This window comes from Drosophila melanogaster, chromosome 3R (genome assembly GCF_000001215.4).
Source record: "Drosophila melanogaster chromosome 3R".
Classification (NCBI taxonomy): domain Eukaryota; kingdom Metazoa; phylum Arthropoda; class Insecta; order Diptera; family Drosophilidae; genus Drosophila; species Drosophila melanogaster.
In genome coordinates, this window is record NT_033777.3 from 4611835 (window position 1) to 4637170 (window position 25336).

At 38.0% G+C, this 25336-nt stretch overlaps 1 protein-coding gene and 1 long non-coding RNA gene across 6 annotated transcripts, besides 12 other annotated features; both read left to right on the forward strand.

Moving 5' to 3' along the window:
• The first annotated feature begins 569 nt into the window (after nt 1-569).
• Nucleotides 570-623: a mobile genetic element.
• Nucleotides 624-1035: 412 nt separating this feature from the next.
• Nucleotides 1036-21470, forward strand: 5-HT2A (5-hydroxytryptamine (serotonin) receptor 2A). 5 transcript variants are annotated; one of them, NM_169011.3, is made up of 8 exons: nt 1036-1516; nt 10675-11790; nt 15139-15363; nt 15425-15623; nt 16072-16515; nt 18295-18687; nt 19974-20270; nt 20904-21470. In NM_169011.3, the coding sequence occupies exons 2-8, from the start codon at nt 10746-10748 to the stop codon at nt 21091-21093; spliced, it is 2793 nt and encodes a 930-aa protein (NP_730859.1). In that variant the 5' UTR covers nt 1036-1516; nt 10675-10745; the 3' UTR covers nt 21094-21470. The 5 variants fall into 5 exon arrangements, with proteins under 5 accessions (NP_730859.1, NP_001097684.2, NP_524223.2 ...); NM_001104214.3 differs by having other exon boundaries at nt 18334-18687; NM_001170035.2 differs by lacking the exon at nt 1036-1516 and adding an exon at nt 7419-7760 and having other exon boundaries at nt 18337-18687.
• Nucleotides 3771-3925: a mobile genetic element.
• Nucleotides 4899-5182: a mobile genetic element.
• Nucleotides 8636-8745: a mobile genetic element.
• Nucleotides 9107-9398: a mobile genetic element.
• Nucleotides 14430-14486: a mobile genetic element.
• Nucleotides 18041-18094: a mobile genetic element.
• Nucleotides 18108-18139: a mobile genetic element.
• Nucleotides 19574-19839: a mobile genetic element.
• Nucleotides 21471-22241: 771 nt separating the features above from the next.
• Nucleotides 22242-22384: a mobile genetic element.
• A 756-nt stretch (nt 22385-23140) lies between these two features.
• lncRNA:CR45673 (long non-coding RNA:CR45673) lies at nt 23141-23821 on the forward strand. Its single transcript, NR_125067.1, has one exon. It is a non-coding gene; the product is annotated as a long non-coding RNA:CR45673 (long non-coding RNA).
• Nucleotides 23773-23828: a mobile genetic element.
• A 1184-nt stretch (nt 23829-25012) lies between these two features.
• Nucleotides 25013-25177: a mobile genetic element.
• Between the last annotated feature and the right edge of the window lie 159 nt (nt 25178-25336).

A 25336-nucleotide genomic window follows, 5' to 3' on the forward strand; every position in this document is an offset into this window, starting at 1 on the left:
TTGCGCATTTCTTTCACGGCTTCTATAATCAAAATATATAATCGGTATAGATAAGACTCGACTATCCGATACCGTTACTCAGCTACAGAAAATAGGGTGCTCCGTAAATCACTTCAGACTAAAAAACCGGGAGGTGCTCCTTATACATAACAGATTTGTTTAAGGTTGTTTCATTGAGATACAAAAACAAGCAAATGATCAATGGTGTCACATTGTTTGAATTTTTTTGATTCAAACTTATTCCAAACTTATTGTTTAAATTTATTTACTCATGTCAACATTTGAAATATGCGATGCTACCTCCTATTGTATATACTCGTATCACGGAAAATCGTTGTTCTGTTCAAAATATATTCCCAAAACAAAATATTAGGATCCATTTCAAAATATAGTGTTTCTCAGTACTTTTATCTGAAACCAGACAAGAGACAACAAAAAAAAAGAGAAAGCCCACAAAACGCCCAAAACTGCCACACTGACACTTGTGAAAGATTAAAAATTTGTATATATTTTTTTTTTAAATTTCGTTCGATACACCTACCAGTTTTGAAATTTGTCCTTTGGACTTTCACTAGCTGAGAAACGGGTATCTGATAGTCGCCTATAGCGTACTCTTTTGTTAATTTTTTCTAAATTTATTTTACATATATGCAAATACAATACAGTCTTCCTTATCCTTTTTCAAAGACTTATTATCATTAAGGTAGGCCGATTGGGTTATCAGCGTAAAATATAAAGGTTTTACATTGTTGCAATAAAGGTTCAGTTCCTGAATTAACTACAAGTCACGTAGCGAATGATGAAGTGGGAAAACCTCTCACCCAACAACAAACGCACACACAAGAAAAATAATATAGAGGGGGCAAACAGAAGCTTTTCCACGACGAATTTTCAAAACAAAAGCGTGCAAATTTCCCACTATTTCGCACAAGAGAGAGAAACTCGAAGAGAGAACTGTGTGATGCCGACTACGAAGTCGCTGCTGCTGTTTTCCACTTGCTTTTCTGACTGAATGGACCAGTTTGGAAAATCCACACAATCAGTTTGTTTTGAAATTTCGCCGCGATGCGTTCGCTTTCAGAGCGCTCTCTGCACTCTTACAGAAATAATTATTAAACACGATAAATACTCTAAAAAAAAAAATAATTCAGAAAATGGATACGAAAGTTATTAGTTAAAGATATTACGGAACACCTTAAACCGATTTTAACGACTGAAATGGGTGAAAGGTACTGCAAAAAGTACTGGTTAAATAATGTTGAATACGCAAGAACAGTTGTCAGGTGCAGTAAAAGTGTGAAAAAATAAGGAAAAAAGTTTAAAAGGAAACAATTAAATGTGCAAATAACTAAAATATATATGTGCCGTTGCCAAACGACTGCAAAATGTGGGTCTTAGGATAAAGTTTTTACAAATTCATTTAAAGCCTATTCTAATTTTAAAATGTGTATTAATAAAGAAACAAATCAAAGAAAGGAAAAGTAAGACAGGCAGCTAATTAAGTTTAGTACAAAAAGTAAGTAAATCGAACCTCTTTCTTAGGGAAACAAACTTAAGAAATAGTCACATAGTCATACCTACCTATATTATCCTGTTTCTCGCCTTTGTATCTGGGATCTAACCATTACTATCATGTCAGCAGAAAAATAAGATTTATTACCAACGAACACAATCCCGAATGTGGCCATTTGGTTTTGCCTTGGTTACCTTTTGTTTTACCTTTCTACTAGTAAGGCATCCACCCTTTTTTTAGGGCTTGAGTTTCTGGCCGAGGAATTAAACTGTTTAGCTTTTTTGCCACCGCTGCAGTTGATGTCCGTAAAGTTTTAATGAGGCATATACATAGGTGAAATCGGCATTATGCCAGCCTTAGGCCGAATCCTGCTGTCAGTCCAGCTGTCATTAAGATGAAGTAATTTCTGTCGTTGTCTGTGCGGTGCGTATTCACGAAATAAGTGGACAGACCGTTAAAGATAAGTGGACCGAGGACACAAACACAAACGCTGATTACCTCGAGGTATTAAACTCCTGCTGGTTTAAGCCGCATTCGAGGGTCTGTCTGTCAGCAACAGGCGGAGAAGTTGTGACACTTTCGACAAGAATTTTTGGCCATAAACATTGCTCGGAAAGTGTAAGGTGTTTCGACATCCATTTCAAGGACGTTGCCAGTGCCTGTGACGAACCACAAATCGGGAAAACTCTACCTGTTATATTTACAATACTTTTTCTTCTCTCAATTTCCTTATTTTTGGTTTTTGTTGTGAACAAAGATACTTTGAATGAAGTTTATTTTGATAACTTGTGTAGTGAAATTTCTAGTTCGATGAGAAAACAGAAAGGTATGTGCACAATTTAATTTTGATGGATTTTTCTAAATATGAGATATAGCAATTGATCTGCATCTATATACATTAAAATACTCAGTCATCACTATCTATATCTTGTTTGGGCATCAAAAGGCTTGAATATTAGAATATTTTGACCTCTCGATCTTTGTCTAGCGTGCGGCAAGTAATAAAAATAAACAGAAAAAGCTATATCATTTACCCCCGCGGACCTAATACTATTCTCAATTTATGTGCTCCCACAGACTTATAGATTAATAGATCTCCTCATGCAAAAACAATTTTAAAATTTCTGAATTCAATTAGCTTTCAATTTATCTTGGCATTCGTTTACTTTAACTGCAGAATACGTTGTTAAAGATCTAGGGTCCTGCCATTTGTTAAGCAGTTCACCTATTAAATTTTAAATTAAGTTATTGGAAGGATACTAAATAAGGAGAGATATTGCCCGTAAATATGGCACGCTGAAATTAACAAAGATTTGCTGTTTTAATTTAAAAAAGCCAAGCTATCGAATACAAAAATATCTCTAAATTCGGCGCCCTGTTATCTTCAAAGTGGTTTAAAGTAAATATTTTGTTAAGACAGAGATTCCGAAAACAATAAGTTCGCTGGGTCTCATCCATCTATTCGATCGATGTGCTGACGCCTGTAATTAATTGTTTAGCCCGTTGACTTTGAGCAATTGCTGAAACATTCTTATGCCAAACGGGCATTTGAAAACTCCCTCCCTCCCTCTAATCAACATATCATTTAAGTGGCCGCTGTACAAATTGCTCACGAGCAATCAGTATCAACAATCAATAAATATTATTCCGTTAGTGTGACCTCTTAGCAACTTTACATGATTTGTCATCCTCATTGTGCTCACTTAGCCTATTCATTTCCCAATACGATTTTCCGTGCTTCCGTCTGACCATCGCATATTATTTATTTTATTTGTTTTAAGATATTCGAATTAAGTGTGTTGAATCAGTGTAAATATGCAAATTAATTGACAGCAGCAATCAATGTCACTTACTTGAGGTAAGGTCAAAGGCGGCCATGTAGCTGCAACATCATATAATTGCTAATTATGTTATACAAAGCAATTTGGGAGATACGATTTCTAGATTGTGTTAATGGGCTTTTAATTTTAATATAAATAATTTATGTCTGCGTGTGACGCCTACCCACCCCATTTATTGTGCATTTTTCATTCCCATTTCTGGTATCAAGAGCGATCGATAAAGTAATAAAATGTAAAAAAATAAAAGTGACAGTTTTGAACGGTTTGTGGATGTTAAAAGGGACGTTGCGTGAATGTCTTTGGTATACCGATAGAAATTGGCAAGACTAAAAAAAAAAATATAAAAATATCAAATCATTTTTTTAAATTGTGGGCATGGCCGTTCTGCAGGCGTTGGCAACATCTGGAAACAAACTTGTATTGCATCTCAACTTTCTAGCTTTTATAGTTCCTGAGATCAAGGCATTCATACGGACATGGCCACATCGGCTCGGCTGGTGATCCTGATCAAGAATATTTATACTTTATATAGTCGAGAGCGCTTCCTTGTACCTGTAACATACTTTTTAACTGTAAACCACATTAAGTGTGATCCATGCAGTCAAATCCAATGGACAATTTCTTCAAGGTCGAGAAAAAGGAATTCGAAAAATGCATGCAAAGAATAGGTATATTCGGTAATTGCGGGATTTTAAAGTATTAAATAATTAAGATTAGCCAACCCAACAAATGGAAATAAATTAGTTGGCAAAACGATGCTTTGTTTTGCTGTTTTACTAGAAAGGCTGATGGCCAGAGAAAAAATGTCGCCAAACAATGAACGACAAGTTGTATAACACGAAAGCCAGCAAGTATAATGAATAAAAAATGAATAATATAATGAATAAATAAAAAACAAACACGCTTCAAATGTTTTTCCTATCGTGCACGTGCTCATCCTCCTCGATGTTTGTTTGCGGATAAATAAGTCTCTGTACAACGTGACGTATACGCGATGTGTCTCGCAGTCTTACATAAATACATATATACACTGACCTGGCCTGCCTTCCATTATGAACGCATCGCAGGTGAAAATACTCTGCTAAGTGAGTAGCAAGGGTCGGTGTGAAATGCAGGGTGGTTTTGGGCTGGAAAATCTTTTAAGGTGAAGAAAACCAACACAACACTTACTGGGACCTACGATTGCCTTGAACTACTTCTCACCGCTATGCCTATCTCAATGTGCATTACTGGAACTTATACTAGCCGACCGAAAATGTCGCGGTTAAGGAAACATGAACCTTATCGCTTTTACACACATTGAGGAAAAATATAACTGAGATAGAAAGATTTTTGCCACTCGTTTATTCTTTATCGATATAACCAAGTACTTAAAATATATAAATACTGCAAGGGTATGCACACTTCGGCTTGCCGAAGCTAGCTTCCTTTCTGGTTTTTTAGACTGTCGATGACTATTAGGTGCAGGAGCATTCCATTAGTGAAAAACATTACACATGCAATGGTACGTACTAAACAAAATAGATACGTAGAGTAAAGAGTGCACTAGATTCGTTGAAAAGTATGTAACAGGAAGCGTTTCCGACCATACAAGGTAAATATTTTCTTGATCACGATCACTACCCGACTCGATTTGGTCATGTCCGTAGTCTCTATGAATGAAAAGATCTCAGGAACCATAAAAGCGATAGTTGAGATTTGACATACAGATTTAAGAGACATAGACGCCCACAAAAAGAATGTTGAACTTCCTCGTTCGCACTATAACTAGCAAACTAACCGTTAGGGTATCTGATAGTCGAGGAGCTCGGCTATAACGTTTTCTCTTGTTTTATTTTCAGCTCGCTCATGCGGTAGTGCGGTCTCGCTTATTTAACCATAAATCTAGTACATTTTCCCACAGACCGAGCAATGAAGATAACTTGCCAAATGGCAGAAATGGTTGTTTTCATAGGAAATTGGATTATGAAGATTGAGTTAGTTTCTCACCTAAAGTCACCAGAGAGTTTTCCAATTATTTATGCAAATTCAATTTAAACGAAGAGCAACAACTACAGATGGAAACATCCCAAAGTTTATGTGGTGCAGTAGTTATAACCGGTCAATGTTAAAAGTGTTGGTAAGATCTGACAATAGCTGATTCGTGATTGATTGAGCCGGCTGGTTAAAGAGCTGTCAAAGACAATGCAATTCCCATGTACAGCATAGTCGTACACGTCGACTACGAGACGCACTAATACTCACTGCATTAAATCCATGCAAACGATAGGTGATATATTCGCAGATAGACAACCAACAAGCTATATATCCCGAGATACCTATTGCTCCATTTGTCAATAACATAAGTCCAGAGCCAAATATATGAGTTATTCAAATCAATATGACATAAACATGGTCAACATGGGTTCAATTCGTCAGCATAAAAGCTTTCACCAATCCATATAAATTAAACAATTATTCAGCCTGCAAACATATTCATCAAGCCACAGTTGTGACAAATCGATATGTGACAAATCGATATTGTTTGCTACCCGCATCGCTTTCACCGATAAATGCAATAGTTATGGGAATAATGCATTTGTAAATCAGTTTCATAATGGTGTTCTAAATAAAAGAACCTTTCCGATAAAACTCCGCTAAAATACATTAAATACAAAATTCGTATAGGTTTTATTTTATATCCGAAGGGAAAACAAAACTTACATATATATATTCATCAATTTAGCCATGTCCGTCGGTTTATATCAGTTTCGATGAAACTTTTCAATTTGCTCCCTATTGCAGACAATATATATTACTTAAGGCGATTGGACCACTATATAGTGGAAAAAACTATGTTCCTTCGATGTTTTAATTTGTTTAATTTATCAAGAATAATTATATAAAACAGAACGAAAATTATTTGAAGATAAGAAAAAATAAATCATTTCGTTGTTTGATCAACAAGCATATATCACTGAAACTAGCAGCCGAAATAACATTTATGCATCTCAATTCCCTCAATCTTGATTATATCTGATTTCTGCAAGGGTATAATTAGCTTCGCAATGCCTTTAAGAAAATCAAGTTGCATTATTTCAACATGCAGTTTGGTAGAGACTAAATGGGAAAGACGAATTGAAATTATTTAATTTTTAAATTGAATTGAAAATATTTGTAAAAAATTGTTTAAATATTACTAATATTGCCGGATTTTTTCTGTATTAGACTATTTCTAGAAGATCCTTAGCTATCATTAATCGCCACCCAAGCATGCGAAAAATCCAACGACAATTTGTCATGGACTCCGCGAATTGGACTCCACACAGTTCAATGCACAGTGCACTTTTTACTTGTACATAAATAAATATATATAAACATATATAATCCCGAACTTGTTTGTCTCGGTTTCGCGTTCATTTGTTTCGGCGTGCAACGTGCTTAGAAAGTTTTCTATCTGAAAATAAGGGACTGACGAATTTCTCGAAGCTAGTTCATCTTCAGTTCGTTTACATTTCGGGAAAGTCACTTTTATGACCAGGCATACATCTTCTCCCTATGTTTTTCGTGAGGACCGAAAGGTCGTGTTCTCCATTATTCCATGTCTAATGGCGGACCTTATTGGAAAAATGCGTGAGTGGCGGTGTGGTCACAAAAAATACCACGAAGTCCGAGGAAATATAATAAACGAGTTTCCACAACGGAAGTCTTTTGGCTTTGAACGATTTAATGAACTGCCACGCCCTAACTTAAAAAAAGGTTTCGCTGTTTTTCATTTGTATATTTGTTTTGCCAATTGTTATGGATATGCCAACGCCTACGCGTTCGGTCTTGTTTTAATTTAATAATCCTGCAATAACATTAATGCTGGTATGGTATGCTGCTGATTTTAAAACTAACTGCAAATTACAGATGATAAGGAATAGGAAGTCGGCGACGGCTTATGCAAATTCCAAACTGGCGAACACCAAAATTTTTTTTTTTTACAGTGGCTGCTCATGTAAATAATATTCAAGGATCTTGTTTTGCGAGCGGTATCAGGTTATCTGTTATAAACGCAAAGTGAAATGTGAAATGAAACCTATACGACACGGCTGCATGAATATTGCCGACCAAGTCGAGAACAACTGGTGTAATACGCATCAAATGTTGGCTATAAGCACGAGGAAATTTAAACATGAAAACAGCCTGAGGTATGGCGAATCGCAAAATGAATCGCCTCGCTTATAATCAATTGTACAATGAACCGCAAATTAAGCCACACCCGAGTGAAGACAGCAGCGACCACTGAAACTGACACTGGAAATATAAAAAACATTGTTAACACAGTTGGTTTCCCGGAGAAATAAATAAGATACACACATATATAACTGGAATAAGTTATATCTCACTTTTGATCGTACTTGCTCGCATGACTGATAATCAAGGTATTGAATTTCAATCAAATAATATATTTACTTTTTGTCTATTTGTCTATAGCTTTTAAAGGAAATCATTAGCGCTCTCGATTTAGTGGCTAGTAGAATGGCTACTTAAGAAAGTACAAATTGTAACATAATCAGAACTTTGTTAATTTCCTTAATTTATTTTTTATTAGTTCATTTTAGTTCGACCATTTTGTGAATATGCAAACGACCACAATGGTTCATTACTTGTAAATTTATAATAAATTAAGATTTTAAGGCGAATGACAGAGTCGTAACCAATAAATGAGACTCTCTAAAAATAAATTTATCTCCCTAGCCTCCCCACAGCACTCACTTAGAAACAAAGGCGTTGTGAATGATTTAAGTGAGTCCCCTTCAGGCCTTGACTTTAAATTGCGGGCGCATCTAGCCTCTCGTTACGAGGACATACATACATACATAAATATGTGGATGTTTTAGCCACGTCGCCACTCAAATTAAGTTGGCAATGTGCACTGTCAAAGCGCATTTCATATGCATACCGGGAGCACCCCCCCCCCCCCCCACCCACCACCGTCCCGCATGCATCATCTACCCATCACCTTGCCGTGTTTATCATAGTCCGAGTCCAGTGTGTGGTTAGCCCGCTTCTGGAAACTATGGGGGTTACCTCTGACCAGGCCACTTGCATTTCAGGTTGCACACAACAAAACTCGAAGCATAGAATAGTTTGTAATTTAATAAAAATTCCATAACTCGAACTTTCCCAGCAGTTAGTCTTTTAAGTAAATAAATACAGATTGTAAAGAATGAAATGAAAAAGATATTGAGTGAATGAAGCTGGTGTTATTACGCATGCAGATTCTAGTGGCGTTGGAATGGTTTTTTATTTCGAACCCACTCTACGTCCACAAAACGCGCACACTGTCGCGCCCACCCTTCTGAACAATTTCTTGCTTTTGTATTTTATTATTTGTCTTGACAGTTTCTATCGATTTGGCAAAAATAATTGGCCACACCATCAATTAGCTAATAATTTTACGACTTTTCCTAGACCAACTAAGTGATATAGTCATTGGAAATTTCAAACCCAAATTATATATTGTCGAAAACTGATTTATAACGAATATCTTAACTATGAGATCCAACGAAGATTCCTTGAAATTACATGGAGTGAAATGCTTTGCTATGCTTTAAAACTCCTAAGTGCAATTGTAACATAGAAGCACCTGAATAAATCTAATGACTTGTAGGTCATTTTTAATTAACTATGAATACCTAAATACATATGTATATGTTTGCACTAGACTCGTTATCAGTGTCGACAATTTGTGCAAGTGCCTAATAATAACAAAAAAAAATCCTAATCAAAAAAGGAGAACGCTATAGTCCAATTTCTCGACTATCAGATACTCGTTACTCAGCTAGTGGGATTGCGAACCAGAAATTTCAAACCATTTTTTCAAATCGATAGAAGTTTGTGAGCGTTAAGTAGGCGTGGCAGCATCAGTATACAAACTTGAGATGCGTTTGTTTCTCTGGAGTCTGCATGCTTAATCTTTATCTTAATCTTAATCTCGACGTTCATACGAACGAACACGCAGTTAGAAGGACATGGCCAGGTCGACTCGCCTAGTGATCCTGATTAAGAATTTATACTACTTTATATAGTACGGACATTTCAACAATCGTGTATACCCTTTTACTCTACGAGTAACGGGTATAAAAAGATGAAAATATGAACCACATTTTAAATGCAATGGCTCATGACAGTGCTGTCGTTTTGTCTTTTTTTCAATAAATCTGAAAAATTAAAATTAAATGCACTTTTAAGAAATACCGTACATTTTCATGGTAATCAGTTTCGACTATCGACGGTGTGCGACATGCTGCCACGCAAAAAAATTGCTCCAAAATTTTCGGTAATATCGCACTTTGGATTTCTCAACGGCATCGTTATCCTGTCCGATATTTTGTAAATTTTGATGTGTTTTCTTGGGCCGCTCTGTCCGTTTAACTGGCTGCTTTTAACTGACTGCTGGCAGCACTGGCTGACAGCCGTATTTGGCACTGACCCAAGCACAAAAGCCGCATTCAAGGATTTAGAAGGGGGGGGGGGAATGGGTAAATGTTTGGCAAAGGTCACACGGAGCGTGGGATCCTTTGTTGGCCGCCTCATTTAATTCAAATCGAGTCGCCAGCTCTTGTTGACACTGTCATCGTCATCACGTTATCGACATGAACATCATTATCATCTGATGCATCCCACCGGGCTCAACTCTTCAGCTGTCATTCTTTAAAAGGACCACAAAAACACATATTGGAAATATGGCAGCTATGTAGCAGCTTTTTGCCATGGCCTGTAATGAACAAAGAACGCGAAGACTCCGTTATAAATTCCTTTAATTGGTCTAAAGCAATCTCCAGGTCTTAAATTATCATTACTATCATAGAAAATGTAAGCAAACAGTGGCAACTTTTTATTGGGAAAGTGTTTTTTACTGGGTGCGGCATTGAATAACTTTGAAGAGAAGAGCTGATTTGTATGTATGAGCTTTATTTATGAAATTTTGTATGAACACAATGAATCATGAATGAATCAATGAATGACTGCCTTAATTAGACCAAGCTATATCTTGAAACGTGTCCTTACTGCTCAGGTCACGCTTTTTCTTTGACGGCAATATTAGATATCGGTAAGGATATATATCTTAAGAATTATGGGGCTTCTTCCTGCTTTAAATGAGAAAAGATTCAGATACAAAAATTATGTACTATTTGTATGCATTTTTTTTTTATATAATGTAAATTGATTTTACAAAAACAAGTATTGTTGATGCTGCGTTTGCGGTCAGTTGACATTCGTTTTAAAATGAATATCCTTTATTTATTAAATGGGTAGTAAATAAAATCCAAATGTATGTTTTCTTTTTAGCAAACCTTCTTTGTATTGCTCTGTACAACAGACACATCTGCGAGGAGGAAGCCCCACAGCTTTAGAATGAAATGGAGATGCAAAGCTACTCTGGTCGTGGACCATCGACAGGCACATCAGAAACAGCAACAGCAACAGCAGCAGTTGCATCTGCATCTGCATCAGACACAGCAGCAACATTCACACTGCGACACTTCAATTGTCGGCTGGAAGAGGCGGATTGGCCTGGGCCTCGCCAGCCGTTTATTGACTGCGAAGGCAGCCACACCAACAGCACATCCTACACCCCCAGCAGCCTGCCCACCAGCAAAAACCTCATCGAGGGACCCAACAACACATTCCAGTGTGCACGGCAAGCTATCGACGAAGCGGAGCACAACGCATTCTATAGTTGCGATGGGGAAAGCCCATTGTCTGAAAACTGCACTTTGAGGCTGAAGGCGCGACTGTTGCGATGGCCGTACGAGGCGTATGAGCACATTCGACTGGCAATCAACGGGGCACTCAGTGATTATGCTAGTGATAAACTTAGTGATAGTTCGAGCTGCGATGAAGGAGGCATGGTGTTGCAATGTAAGCTGGGCCAGGCCCATGAACTATTGCTTTGTCATTTGCAACAACTCGAGAGGGAGCCACTGCGGGAGGTGGGAAGCGCGGAGGAGAGCTTCTCCAACGACAGCCTTCTGCAGGCCTTTCAAATCGAACTGGGCGCAGAGCGCGATGGACTCTGGTCCTTCCTTAATCTAAGCGAGCTAATGGAGCCCGATCACGGATTCCTGGGCATCATGAATGTCACCAACACTAGCTTAGACATGTTTTTGCCGAACCTTACAGCCCTGAACACGACCTCCACGGCCTCCACTGCAGACATGGCCACCGAGTTCGCGGTAACAAAGAGCTTTCTGGACTACAGTCCCCACGGCTACGATTTCCTATTCCTGTTCGTGGTGTTCTTTATCTTCGCGGGTGGCCTGGGTAATATCCTTGTGTGCCTAGCCGTTGCCTTGGACCGGAAACTGCAGAATGTGACTAACTACTTCCTGTTTTCCCTGGCTATAGCCGATCTCCTGGTCAGTTTGTTTGTGATGCCCATGGGCGCGATACCAGCTTTTTTGGGTAAGTGCGTGCTCACCTTTGAATACAGATTGGCAAGTAAAATATAGTACATAAAACAATTTGCTTAGATCTGAAAGATAGTTTAAACTAAATGGTTAAATTTAAAAATCAAAAAAGTGTCAATATAAGTGTGCGACACCTTTTATGCATAGCCGGCCTGGTCCATTGTAATGGATAAACTTGTTGGCCTTGTTGGCTGCTTCCTCTTGAGCTCAATTACACTCTTAGCGAAATGCAGCGGAGTTTCACTAAGAAAAATATACCTAAGCATAAATTATGTCAGTGAAAAAAAATTTTAATTGTAAAATTTTTGTATTCGATAATTCATTCATTGGTGTGTTTCTGAGCGTATATATTGTATTTTATTGTATATATACAATAAAAATTATATAACAGGGCGAAACGTTTGCGACCCTATAGAGCAATGATCCCCCAATCTCCCTATGACATGCTGATGTTTTCCTACCCAACGCAACCCAAAAGCCTTCAAAAGAAATTAAGTTAGTTTTATTGTTCGTATTTATAATTTAAAATTGTGCGTTTCCATTATTATCTTTTTTTAAGAAACTTCAAAAAAAATGTAATTTCTCCCAGTGTGGTTATGAATAGTGCAGCATAGTGGCTATTTTTTGCAAAATAGCAACTGATTTCTGCTTTCTGCTGCTGTTTGGCAAAATTGGCAAAAACGAAATGAAGACGGATGCAAATGTACCGAAACTTTAACGCTCTTAGTGTTCCGGCAGAGAAGGGGAGGGCAATTTCAGTGGACTTTTTCGAAAAAAACACACTTTGCCTTCATTGCATTAAACAAAAAGTTCCAAACTTTCACTTGCTTTTTATTTGTTGTAGCTTGTAAGAGGTTTCCATCTATTGCCAAGAACGAACATAATCTCTCAGATGCATACCTAGAGTAAAAGATAAAAGGGATAATTTTCGACCATATAAAGTATATACATTACATGTAGACATATACACTTCGTTCATCCGTAACGTTACAAAGAAACGGTAACTAAAACATAAATATTTTTGATCGCCAAAATATCCAATCCATAGCTAGTGAGAATGCATAAGCCGAATACTGTGGCTATCAAATGCTCGTTAGGCGCACACCCAGCCTGGGATCTTTATCCTTTCTCTTTAGAAAGACCTGTCGTTGGATAGAGAATCATGTCTAATAAAATATACTTACCCATCTAACTCTCATCTAAATCAATACCTTATGAGATGATGATACATGAGATGTAACGCCGTTTCTTGCTGAAATGCCCTAGAACGTTTGTCCGATCCTAACTATCTGGCAGGATAATGATATTGGAGTTTTGCCATTATCATTACCGTTTTGCAAATTTAGCTTCCAAGGGAAGGTCCCATAATGCATCGCGCTCCAGTGATGGACTGTGAAAGAAAAACCGACTACGGCAAAGATCTTACACAAACGTTATCAGAAAACCCCCTTCACATACTTGTGGTCTCTATTATTCCCCATGCAATTCGATCTTATATTGTATACAGCAAGCGGAAAAGACATCCTAGTCATTGGACTCCGACGTTGTCTTCTCTGGCCGTTCATCGTGACTGACATCAAGATAGCCATCATTGGAGCACAATTTTCCCATTATTATCTCCTCGTCGAGGTTAACTCGCCAAAAATTGATCGTTGCCACAATAGGTATGTTTCGACAGGATAGGTCGACACCAGCTTGTTGGTCGAACACTCTGTGTCCACCATTGAATGTTTATACAGATTTTACAAGAATTTCTGGTCGTTACTGTACAAACACTACAGCGAAACAACCGGAAGCCCAATCTCTAATCGCCCGCAACGTTTATCTCGAGACAAACTTTTAACCGCAAAAGCACAAATGACTTTTTGGTCCATTTATGCATATGACTAGTAAAAAGAATGGAGGATGGTGATCCTACTCAGTCTATGCTATAACTACATCCAATTGCCCATATCCACTATTTTTAAAAGCAGCTACACAGATACAATTGCCTAAATGTGATATTCCTACAACCGCTCTTTTTACACCGAATGGACACAATGCACGGAAGCGAAGTGTGGCAGCTGCTATTGGCTCATCCATGTCCTAAGGCACAACTGGCCCTTGAATGTGTTGCATTTGATGAGTTGGCCCATTATGGCAGCCAGTTGGTTTTCTTTGCATTAAGCACGGAGCATAAGTCGCTCGTTTATGATTTTAGACAACGTCCTGAAGAAATCAATAAGGCAACTTGGTCATCTTGGATACATTTCGCAGTTTACGACCGAAGTCGCACATATCAAATTATCTGATAATGTAGTGCAGTACATGCCTTTTCCAGGCAATGTGCAATCACCAACGTCTGTAAGTCTAACGCAAATAAAGGAAGCATATGCAACTGACTACGAGAATTTAAATTAACCGCAAGGAACTACTACAAGTAAACTTCAACGAATCCGCTGCCATGAGAATGAAACTCTACATTGTGACGTTCCAAGGAGGATCTCAAATCATTTTCTGTAGAGATGGTCTACGGAGCAATAATACACTTACCAAACGAATTTTTTGATGAAATTAATACAAACGTAATACGTGCAGTCAAAATCTCTCTCTTATATATGTATTTATACCCGTTAATCGTAGAGTAAAAGGGTATACCAGATTTATTGAAAAGTATGTAACAGGTAAAAGGAAGCTTTTCCGACCAGGGTGTCCGTCCATCCGTATAAACGTCAGGATCTCAGGAAATATAAAAGCTAGATATTTGAGAGGCGTTGGCACAGCGCAAGTTTGTTAGCTGATGTTACCATGCCCACACTAACGTCCACATACTGCGAAAAACTGCCACGCACACACTTTTGAAATCTTGTTTTATTTTCATTATTGTTTATCCCAATTTCTTTTGAAATTTGTTGAAACGAAAAGCAAAGTGCCATATATTCGTTGATTATGTTGGTCCTTGATAAAAGGGTACACTTGATTCGTTAGAAATATGTAACAAGCAAAATACGGTGCTTCCAAGCCTATAAAGTAACTATATTTTGCGTCATGGTCACTAGACGATTCGGCTGTCATTAAGCATAATTTGTACCAATTAACTGAAATCGACTCGCGGCAGGAGTCCTTTCGAGTTATTAGTGTTTTTTCCATTAAGAGCATCCGCTTGATTGAATATCATCTGTATATTGATGTCAAGGTTAAGGGTCTGTCTGTTAAGCAATTGCGCCTAAAAAATTCTTAAAACAACACACGTTTGGTTGGTTAGAAGTTTGCGTGTTCCCAGTATATAACTCGGACTCTCACCAAATAAGATGAAATTTTTTTTGAGATTCACATATAAAACTCATAGATATTTGTTTTTCAGGGTATTGGCCACTTGGCTTTACCTGGTGCAACATTTATGTGACGTGTGACGTACTGGCCTGCTCATCCAGTATATTGCACATGTGCTTCATCAGTTTGGGACGCTATATGGGAATAAGAAATCCATTGGGCTCGAGGCATCGATCTACGAAACGATTGACTGGTATAAAGATAGCCATTGTTTGGGTAATGGCCATGATGGTATCCAGTTCAATAACCGTTCTTGGTAAGATACAGAACGGATGAATTGAAACGTGGCTACAAAAGTCTATTTCCTGTGCATTTAGGTCTGGTCAATGAGAAGAACATAATGCCCGAGCCTAACATATGCGTTATCAACAATCGCGCCTTTTTCGTGTTTGGATCTCTGGTAGCTTTTTATATACCCATGCTGATGATGGTTACCACATACGCATTGACGATTCCCCTCCTCCGGAAGAAAGCGCGATTTGCCGCCGAGCACCCGGAAAGTGAACTTTTTCGCAGGTAATTTCATACTCGTTATATGGCTCCCAGTTAATTTCCAAGAAAAATCGTAATTGTAAACATACTGAAATAATATAAAAAGAGAGTTTCTCGCCTGTCATATACCCATTACTTAGCCAAAAGTAAACTGGCAAGAAAAAAATCTGCACACAATCGTTCTGTAGATGACTACTAAATTTCCGGTTAAGAACTCGCTCTTCCATCATCTCTCGCTTCTTCTTTTAAACACAGCAATTTGTCCCATTGATTGGCCAATCGAAACTCGACCAAGTGAACGAATTAGCCCTTACTCAATCAAGCATCGCCTATCCCGCTATCCCTCATGCTCTAAAAATCTGTACACTAAAGAAAGTCCCCTAATCGTCAAAAGCTTAACTAATAGATTTTTCAGAAGGCATTATACATTTTTCTGAGTGCATCCATGATGCTTTTACGTTCATGTTTCCAGGTTGGGTGGACGCTTCACCCTAAGGCCGCAGCACAGCCAGCAGCAGTTGCAGATGTTCAGTAGCTTTTCTGGCAGCAATAACAAATTCCTATCAATGGGCGACGGCAATCGCAACTTCAACACTGAAGGAGAGATGGAGGAGGGTGGAGCTCCTAGCAGAAGGAGTGGCGTAGAGCCCGCCGAACGACCTTTGATGCAACAGCGAACGGCGAGCAGCAGGAGCATGGGCACGGTTAGTTTCCGTAATGTCGTGAACGGGACTAGCGGAGCCGCAGGAAGTGGGCGCAGGACGACTGGCACTGCCCACAGCAGCTTCCGGTTCTCTGGCGCCGGCATCTTTCGGCACTCGTCGTCGTCTCCCGCCTCGAGCTGCCACTCCACCAGCACGTCGCGTTCGAGCTCCTTCTGGCGCAAACACGGCGGCTATCCAAACCTAATGGACAGGTAATAGGAAAACACCTGAAGACATAATTACGTGGTGGTGACTTACTGCAAATTATGATTAGATAATTCCCAAGGCGAGAGTCCACGATGGCACTGAGGGTGGGCGAAAGGTTTTTAACTCAAATAATAGAAAGCTAAAAAAAAAATCTCTTAAGTTGTTTATCGATAGAAATTCGCTAGACAAGTAATACGAATCTAGCATAATATAATATATAATGTCGGGCAAAGTATATTTTTTAAAAGTTCTGTTCAACTAAACTAAACAAATGTTTTTCATCAAGTAATCTTATCGTTGAAATGCTTCATTATCATCTGTTGTGTAAGATTATGATTATGTAAGCTACTGAGAAATCCTGATTTAGAAATCATAATCATAAAGGAATTCGTAAAGGAAAGGAATCATAAAGGAATTCAGAATTCATGAGCGATTTAGATCATATGCCACGTGAGATAGTAGTTCACAAGCCTGCACGTCTCACAATATTAATAAAATAGAGCGATAAAATCAGTCGACCTAAGGACCAAGGACAAGAGGTAATGAACGAATAAGAGCTTCGCTTTTTTGGCATTTTTTGTATGTCGCAAAAAACTTCATAAAAGTGTATGAATTTCTAATGAGGAAGGGGTCCCCGGCCAAACTACCCATGGGAAATATGACAAGTTTTTCCCCTGTGCTACTCGTACAAAAAATAAAGGTGTTTTCTTTACAAATTATAAGTTGGACATTTCTCATATTTTGTTTCCTACCATTTCTCCAGGCGCCACTCAGAAATTGAAAAACTTTTGGCCATTTCGATTTGAGTTTTTCTTCTAAATAGTTTATCGCTGCTGACCTGTTCCTAAGGGTCAGATGTGGTCGCTTACTTGATGGTTTTGTAGAACCGGGCATTTAAAATATCTTTAACATACTTCGCTAAAAAATCATATAGTAATTCAACTAACTAACGGCTTAAATAGTTGTATATAAAAATATAAAAGTTATTAACTAAGCATGATTATTTTAGAACTTTTTACTCTTTCATCACCTATGTACGTTGGATCGGTGATACGGCCTCTTAGATTGGCAAAGTTCCATATACTAATAAGACCTTTTCTCTGAATTCACTGAATTTCAGATCAGATTTTATTATGGGCAGCTCAGAGGTCCCCCATTGAAGCAACTTTATAGCATTACATTTGGCTCCTGAAGGGCACCGTACCCATCATTACACTAAAAATGTTGTCAACTGCTGTGTTTGGTGGTAGTTTCGTAATAGACACAGAAATCAAGTGCCTTATATCTTATATCTTACATTCGCTCAGTAGTAAAAGAAGTTACTTCTTAAACATAGAAACCAATTTAAAAGATTTGTTTATTTGCCTTTCATCGTCAAATCTGTTGTTAGAATGGGAAGAGCGTTTCAAAAATAATTTTTTCAACTCCTTTAAAAACTTATGTAAAATTATTTAACCTGTACCCCGTAACCTGTACTCTTTCTAATGTTCAATCAACCAAAAACATAGTGAAAACAAGAGATCTTGGATCTATGGTCGGAAAAGCTTCCTTCTGCCTGTTACATACTTTTCAACGAATCTAGTATACCCTTTTACCAAAGACACTAGAATATTCTAGTGTCTTTGCTTTTACTCTACGAGTAACGGGTATAAAAAGGAACTGCCTTGTCGGCTCGTTACCAACGTTCTAATCTTCAAACCATCGACATTGCTTTTTAAGTTGGAAAATTATTCGAAAGTGGCCATTCTGAGTTTAGTAAATTACAATTTGAGTATTGATTTCAGACTGGCCATACATTTAAGACTTTCTTTGGTACCACCCAGTAGCCATCCAAATCGACGGGCATCTGTGCGTGTCACCATCTCCCAGCCACAATTGGGTTACCCGACCAATGTAGGTGGAAATGGAGGTAGAACTGTTGGAGCGACGGAGGTGGGGGCTGGTGGCAATGGCTCATCAGCCGGCAGAACGAGCAACTCATCTCTTGGAGGCACGAGCTTGATGAAAATCGCAACCATCCAGGGACCGATACTGAACCAAAGTCAGGCAGCTGGAGGCAATCACATGGTGCAAAAGGTGAAGCCGACGGCTTTAAAACCGGAAGAACCACAGCGCAACAAAGTGCGGCCCTTTAAATTTGCCTTCAACCGCGTTGCCACGCCCACCCTCAATTTGCGGTAAGTAATGATGGCGACTGAGGATAACGTAGTAATAAGTAAGAGTAAAACTCTAACCATAAATTATTTTGGTGGTCAATCGCTTAACGGTTGATGAGGTTTCCAATAAATAACAATGACCATAATGTCCAATAATAAATAATATTTTCTATCTTATTTTTCGAACGGGAATATTAAGTGGCCATCCATTATTAAGATCGTATACTTATAATTTTTCTTGAATCGATCACGACTTAACTACATAAAGGATCAATGGATTACGAGCTATATTATTAACAAAAAATCCATTATTACATTTTCCAAAACTGTGGTCAAGTGTAACTTTTTATATTGTGTCTTTTTTTATTTGAATCAAAAACCCGTTTTAGGCCATTTTTGACGCAAACGACAGGCAAACGGATTATTTATTGGTCAATTTTTTAACATCTTCTTTTACTATGAGTTATTAAAGTGCCATAAATGTACTTACAATTAAATACAAGATGATTACAAGATGAGGAGTTCAAGAAATGGATTAGCAGGGACTACATACTGTACTAATCAAGTGAAGAAGCTGACAAATTAGATGGTGTTATTGATATAGCTGTTTGATGTGCGACATGTTCCGACCCTTTGAAGTATATATGAATATTCTTGATTTGGATCACTAGGTGATCCAACACTGATATGAATGAATATGATATGAATACTACAATCTCCATCGAGCTTTTGGCATTATTTATTATTATACATTACATTATACATTATTGGTTTCATGGAACTAAACAGCATCTGACTACTTCCATTTAAAGGGATAGTTGTCCTCTAATGGACATATCAATTGCTCAACAACTTTCATACGTGAGTTTTTAAATAACAAATAAATAAATAAAACAGCGACTTTTTATATAATAGATTTCTTGAAAAGTATGTACCAGGTAGGAGAATTCGATCCGACCATACAATTCTTGATCAGCATCAATGGCCGATTCGATCTGTCCATGTCCGTCTGTATGGAAGTGAAAGTATGGAAGTCGATATCTCGGAAACTATAAAAACTAGAAGTTGAGATTAAACATGCAGGGACATAGACTCAGCAGCTCATATGTTGCCTACACTAGCTGAGTAACGGGTATCTGACAGTCGAGGAACTTGACTATAACGTTCTCTCTTGTTTATATAACTATGGGTTTCTGATAGATGTGACTTTCTCGCGCTCTCACTAGATGAGAAAATAATGAAACAATAATCATCATGGCTTAACTTTTTGGTACTACTAATATCTTTTATCCACTTTTGCCTTACAGTTTTCTAAACAATCGCAGTAAACGAAACAGCTTGTCGGCCAATGCCGTTGCTACGGAGCAGAAGGCCACCAAGGTGCTCGGATTGGTGTTTTTCACCTTCGTTCTGTGCTGGTCGCCTTTCTTCATCTTGAACATTATATTTGCCGCATGCCCCGAGTGCCAAGTGCCGGAGCACGTGGTGAATACCTGCCTTTGGCTTGGCTATGTCTCCTCGACGATCAATCCCATCATCTACACCATATTCAATCGCACGTTCCGGGCGGCCTTTATCCGCCTGCTCAAGTGCAACTGCAAACGGTGAGTAGTAGAGCAGTGAGAAGTCACTGCAGCCCAGACGCGGATCCAGTGCCACAGTAAGAAATTGCCTCTCCCAACCGACGAAGGCACCTCGAACTAAAATTCGTCGCTGCAGGTTACAGTGACACAGGGATGCAATTTATTGCTCTAAGAGTGCATTCTGCTGGGAATTAATGTGCAACGTGACGTATGATTGATTTTTGGGGTTTTGATTTACCAGAGGAATCCAGACAAGAGACGAACTCGGGGTGGTTGTGGCAGCGAATGAATAAGCAGCGATAGGAAATCAAACGCTCTCAAAATATATTAAAGGAAGAATAAGTTCGATTGTTTGTATTTAATATGCAGAATGAATGGGAATCTTTGTAATACGACTTTTATCTATTTTAAAGACTTGCTAGAATCGCCACACATTGTAAGACATAAATTTCGTAAGCATTAAAAACAAACTGTGTCGAATGTCAAATTTATTTAAAATGCCTTGTGTTCGAATTAAAAACGTATTGAAAAGTATAGGACATTTACCAAGACGAGAGCACTTTTCTGTCACTGACTTCTGCCTTAAAACCCAATCGACTCGAAATGGCTTAAAATGGCACAGCCAATAACGTAGTTATTGCCATCCCATTGCAGTTCCGGCCGCCCGCTGCGCTATCGGTCTGTGACAGAAGGACGCGGCGCTCTCAGCCTGTGCGCCCCTTCGGCCCTGCCGCTGGCCATATCCTTCCAGGGGGCGCCACTTATGACGCCATCTACGGCTAATGCGACGCCGATGAGCGAGTTCCGCGCCAGCTGCCGCACAGTCACAGACGACGAGTGCTGAACCACGAGGAGCACCATCCAGCGTCTGGGATGCATCAAATTTATATCGACGTATCGGCAGAAACAAAACGGAGTCCACTGTAATTAGCGGCTTTTCCTAGATAACTTCAGGGAGATCAATGCTAACCTTTTCAATCACAATCAATTTGATGAATTTTGTAGATGCTATAGAGAAAATACCTAACTTAAGTCTCATCGCATATCATTAGAAACAAAGGAAGGTTCAAAAATATAGTGAGAGAGTTTGCGGTACAACGCGGACTGTTTTTCACTTTCTCATCAACATTCTAGACTTGGTCATTGCGTTATTTCTAAGTCAAACAAAAAATCATTAACAATAAGTACGATTAGTGCAAAATAAAATAAGAAAAAGAAGGTAAAAGTATTAGTTTTTTTACCCTTTAGTTTATAGTGGGAGTAAGAGTCGTTCGTTATATGCAAATTTATAAACAAATTGTAATCTTTTCTTTTGCAAATAAGCAAAATAAATGATTCCAATAAGCGCCTTTTGCTAGCAGCTGGATCTGGAAAAAATATATTTGTATACACTTTATCAGTAAAAACAGCCAGGTCGATATAGTCCGCCTTATACCTTTTAGTTCGTAGTAGTTTAAATTGGTAGCATACTCGTATAAATCGGAACAGGCAGAATTGGATGCCTACAACATACATATATGCAACTGTTATAGGAACGATCAAAAATCAACTTTAAAGAAATGTATCTTTATAGTACAAAGCTGTCATAGTCTGAGAATTACTACCTAATTAATGGAAAGAAATCTTAGCTTCGCTGTTTTCATAGATAATATATAATTTAGTTTCCCTTTTATTGATAACCAGTTTGTAAGATTCGGCTTTCTTTTTTAATTCTACATAGACATATATTTTACGGCTAGCCTAATGAAAAAAGTTTTGAACCAACAAAAAATCCGCTTAAGGATGTAATCCTTCCGCACCTCCCACATACATAAGTTCCGATATCACCATTGGGTTGACAAATTATTTTTTATTCAACTAAAATATCCTTTGAACAGAGCGCCGGCTTTTATAAAATAAAGTGACACTTGAATAGGGAATATTCATAATATTAATACTCGTAAATAAATCAATACACGTATTACTCGTAATAACTCGTAAGGAAGAAGGGTATACTAAATACTTTGAAATATATTTTACAGGCAGAAGGAAGCGTTTCCGAGTATTTACATTCCTGATCAGGATCACCAGCCGATTCGAACTGTCTGTCTGTCCTCAGAAACTGTAAAGGCTAGAAGGTTGATTTTTAGCAAACAATCATTTGCCATTTGTCAGTTAGATTAGTTAAGTTTGTTATTTTTCATTTTGGTGTACCTCAGTACCATGACCACAAAAAATTGTGGTAGATTGTGCCACAGGAGGCAAGTTCAAAGCCACATTTTATTGGGACGGAGCTGTTACTTAACGTGCACTTCAAAATACGCTAATAATTCGGAAGATGTTGTTTGATAAATGCAACACTAACATAACATTATGTTTTGAGTCCAAAATTTAAGGGCCCTATCATTTAGGAAACCCCTCTCCGGAATATCTAAATTCTAATCAAAACGTCCGTAAGTCATTTAGTAGGTAAACAGATGCGCTCAATGCGGTGGCCAATCCGTCTCTTGTCACCATCGAAAAACACCCAAATAATTAACACAAAGTGTTCTTTATTTTGCCTGCCTCTAGCTCTTCCCAGGTAGGAGAAATAGAGACCTGTTTTCCTCCTGGGATCCGCGTCATTAGCCCCTTGTCGCTTGTCAGCTGGGCGAAATTATTTAACAATTTATAAGCTATTAGAAGAGGTTGCTGTGTCGAAATAAATGCATGTGTCATCACCATGTGAAGCAAAATAATTGAGCTTCTCACCCTTTGGGTTTTCAAGGGTTGACCTATTGTAGTTTTTGGATAGATCCATTTTTGCGTGAAAAAAAAACGTTTTATAACACACGAATCTGATGTGAAAAAAAAACGAAACCACCACGAATAAAATTTAAGGCCCATACAGGAGAGAGTAAAAACTAACCAATGCAAACAGCCTTTGCGAATCCACTACCCTTAATTTCCCCACAATCTAAACCGAAAGTAATTTGGATCAAACTAAGAAAACTGGGTGGCCTCCACAAGACACAACAATGTGACAATAAATAAGTAAATACGTAAATAAGGCCAGAAACCATGTGCGCTACGAATGCAAACAAACCACCACCAATAGCACGGCAAAGGAACTGAATCTCCTAGGACTAACGCTTGACACTCGATTTATAAAAAAAAAATATATATATATTTAAAATCATTGTACAGTACGCTAAACATAATTTGATGCCCAACAAGCGGAAAGTACAATAGCCACACTCGTACCAAGATTAAAATGGTTAAAAGCCAACATCGTACCTACCTACATAATACCAAAGACCCTATTATTCTAGTGTCTTTGATAACACTATGTATGTAGTACATATACACGAAACTAAATCACAATTAGAACCCATTAAATCCTAACTGAACTCAGCCCCTCGGACAGTATTAGGAGCATTTTGCTCGACACCCAAACACAACCTTTATCTATACGCCAATATTAAAACAATAGAAAACAGAAACACCACCCTTCCGCTCGGAACAGATACTTCGCTTAGCCGAATCATACAATGGATATCAATAAAAAAAGGAAGAACGCTGTAGTTGGGTTTCTCGACTAGCTGATACCCGTTACTCAACCGTAAGTTGTTTTGTCATATCGATAAAATTTAGAGAGAGAAAATGAAAACAAATTTTAAAAGTGATGCCGTGGCCAATTTTCCGGTTTGTTCTACATATCTGCTATCCGGAACTCTTCCAAAATATCCCCAAAAATCATACTTAGTTGAGCATATATGAGTACGGCAAAAGTGACCACACTTCGAACATTCTGAGATGAGTCCTTTCCAAAATCACCAGAATTCGCCGGTGAAACACAAGATTGACATTTGAATACAGGTTCTCCCGACCAACAAAGAATCTATACCGATTACTCACCACCGAGGACATATACTCGTAGATTCCTCACAGGAACCAGGGCTGACCGATCTCTTAAGAAACCACAATTATGAAAATTTCCAGAAAATTATTAGTTTCCAATTTAATCTCTTTCTTAATCTATAAGTTGTTTAGTTAATTTTGTAAATTGTTAGATAAAACTGTTTGACCGATTCTTCTCTGTTCCTTAAGTTTGAAACTATCGGCTATAGCGTTGATAATTAAACACGACTCATTAATTCATGTTAAGTGATTCATTCCAATAAACTCTATTTGGGCAATGCACTTTGTATGAGCGTAACGTAACGCTATGTATTTTTACAATATCCAAATTAGAGTTACTGAAATCGGATATATTTTGGAAATCAGACAAATCGTTCAAGCTTATGAAAGCCTACAACGGAAAACGAGGAAAGAGACAAGTGCATAGGGATAAAAAATTTCATTTCTTGGTAATCAAAAATATGCATAGCAAACCTGATTTAAATTTGTGACACAGCTGAAAGTGCAGTTCAAGGAATAAATACACCGCATTAAATTGTCATTGGTTGATTTTGAAGCACATCCAGAAACATTAAAGCTTTATAACGACAAAGATTTCAAGAGCATGCAGACTAATTATTATTCTGGTCACGTCTATACCGAAAAATCCAAACTAAATGCAATCAATTCTATTTAAATTCCCAATATATTGAGACTAGATATTTCATTTGCGAATTTACTTAAATAAATAAATAAATATTAAATATATAAGTGTATTAGATAAATTACATTCACGCTGTTATGTTTAAAATAGAAAACCAAATTTAAAATCCAGTTTTGCTTTTGAAGTTAGATCCATTAGATTCTCTCTACTTACACCCGTTACTCTTAGAGAAAAATATTCGTTGAAAAGTATGTAACGCGGAGGTTTTGTGCGGTTTGTGGGCGTTAGAGTGGCAGTGGCAATATGGGTCAACAAGCTTGCGTTGCGTCTTTGTCTCTAGCATATGTACCTTCTAGCTTTTATAGTTCCTGAAATCTCAACGTTCATACGGACAGACGGATATGGCCATGAAGATTACGGAAATCTCCAATATTAGGTTGTCAGATATTACTGATGAAAAACATTTCTGATGCGATATTGCACAATAATGATTCCCCTTAAGCCCGGATTTGCAGGCCAATTGCAATCAAAAAAATTGCTAAGCTTTTTGAAAGGATGGTTTGCA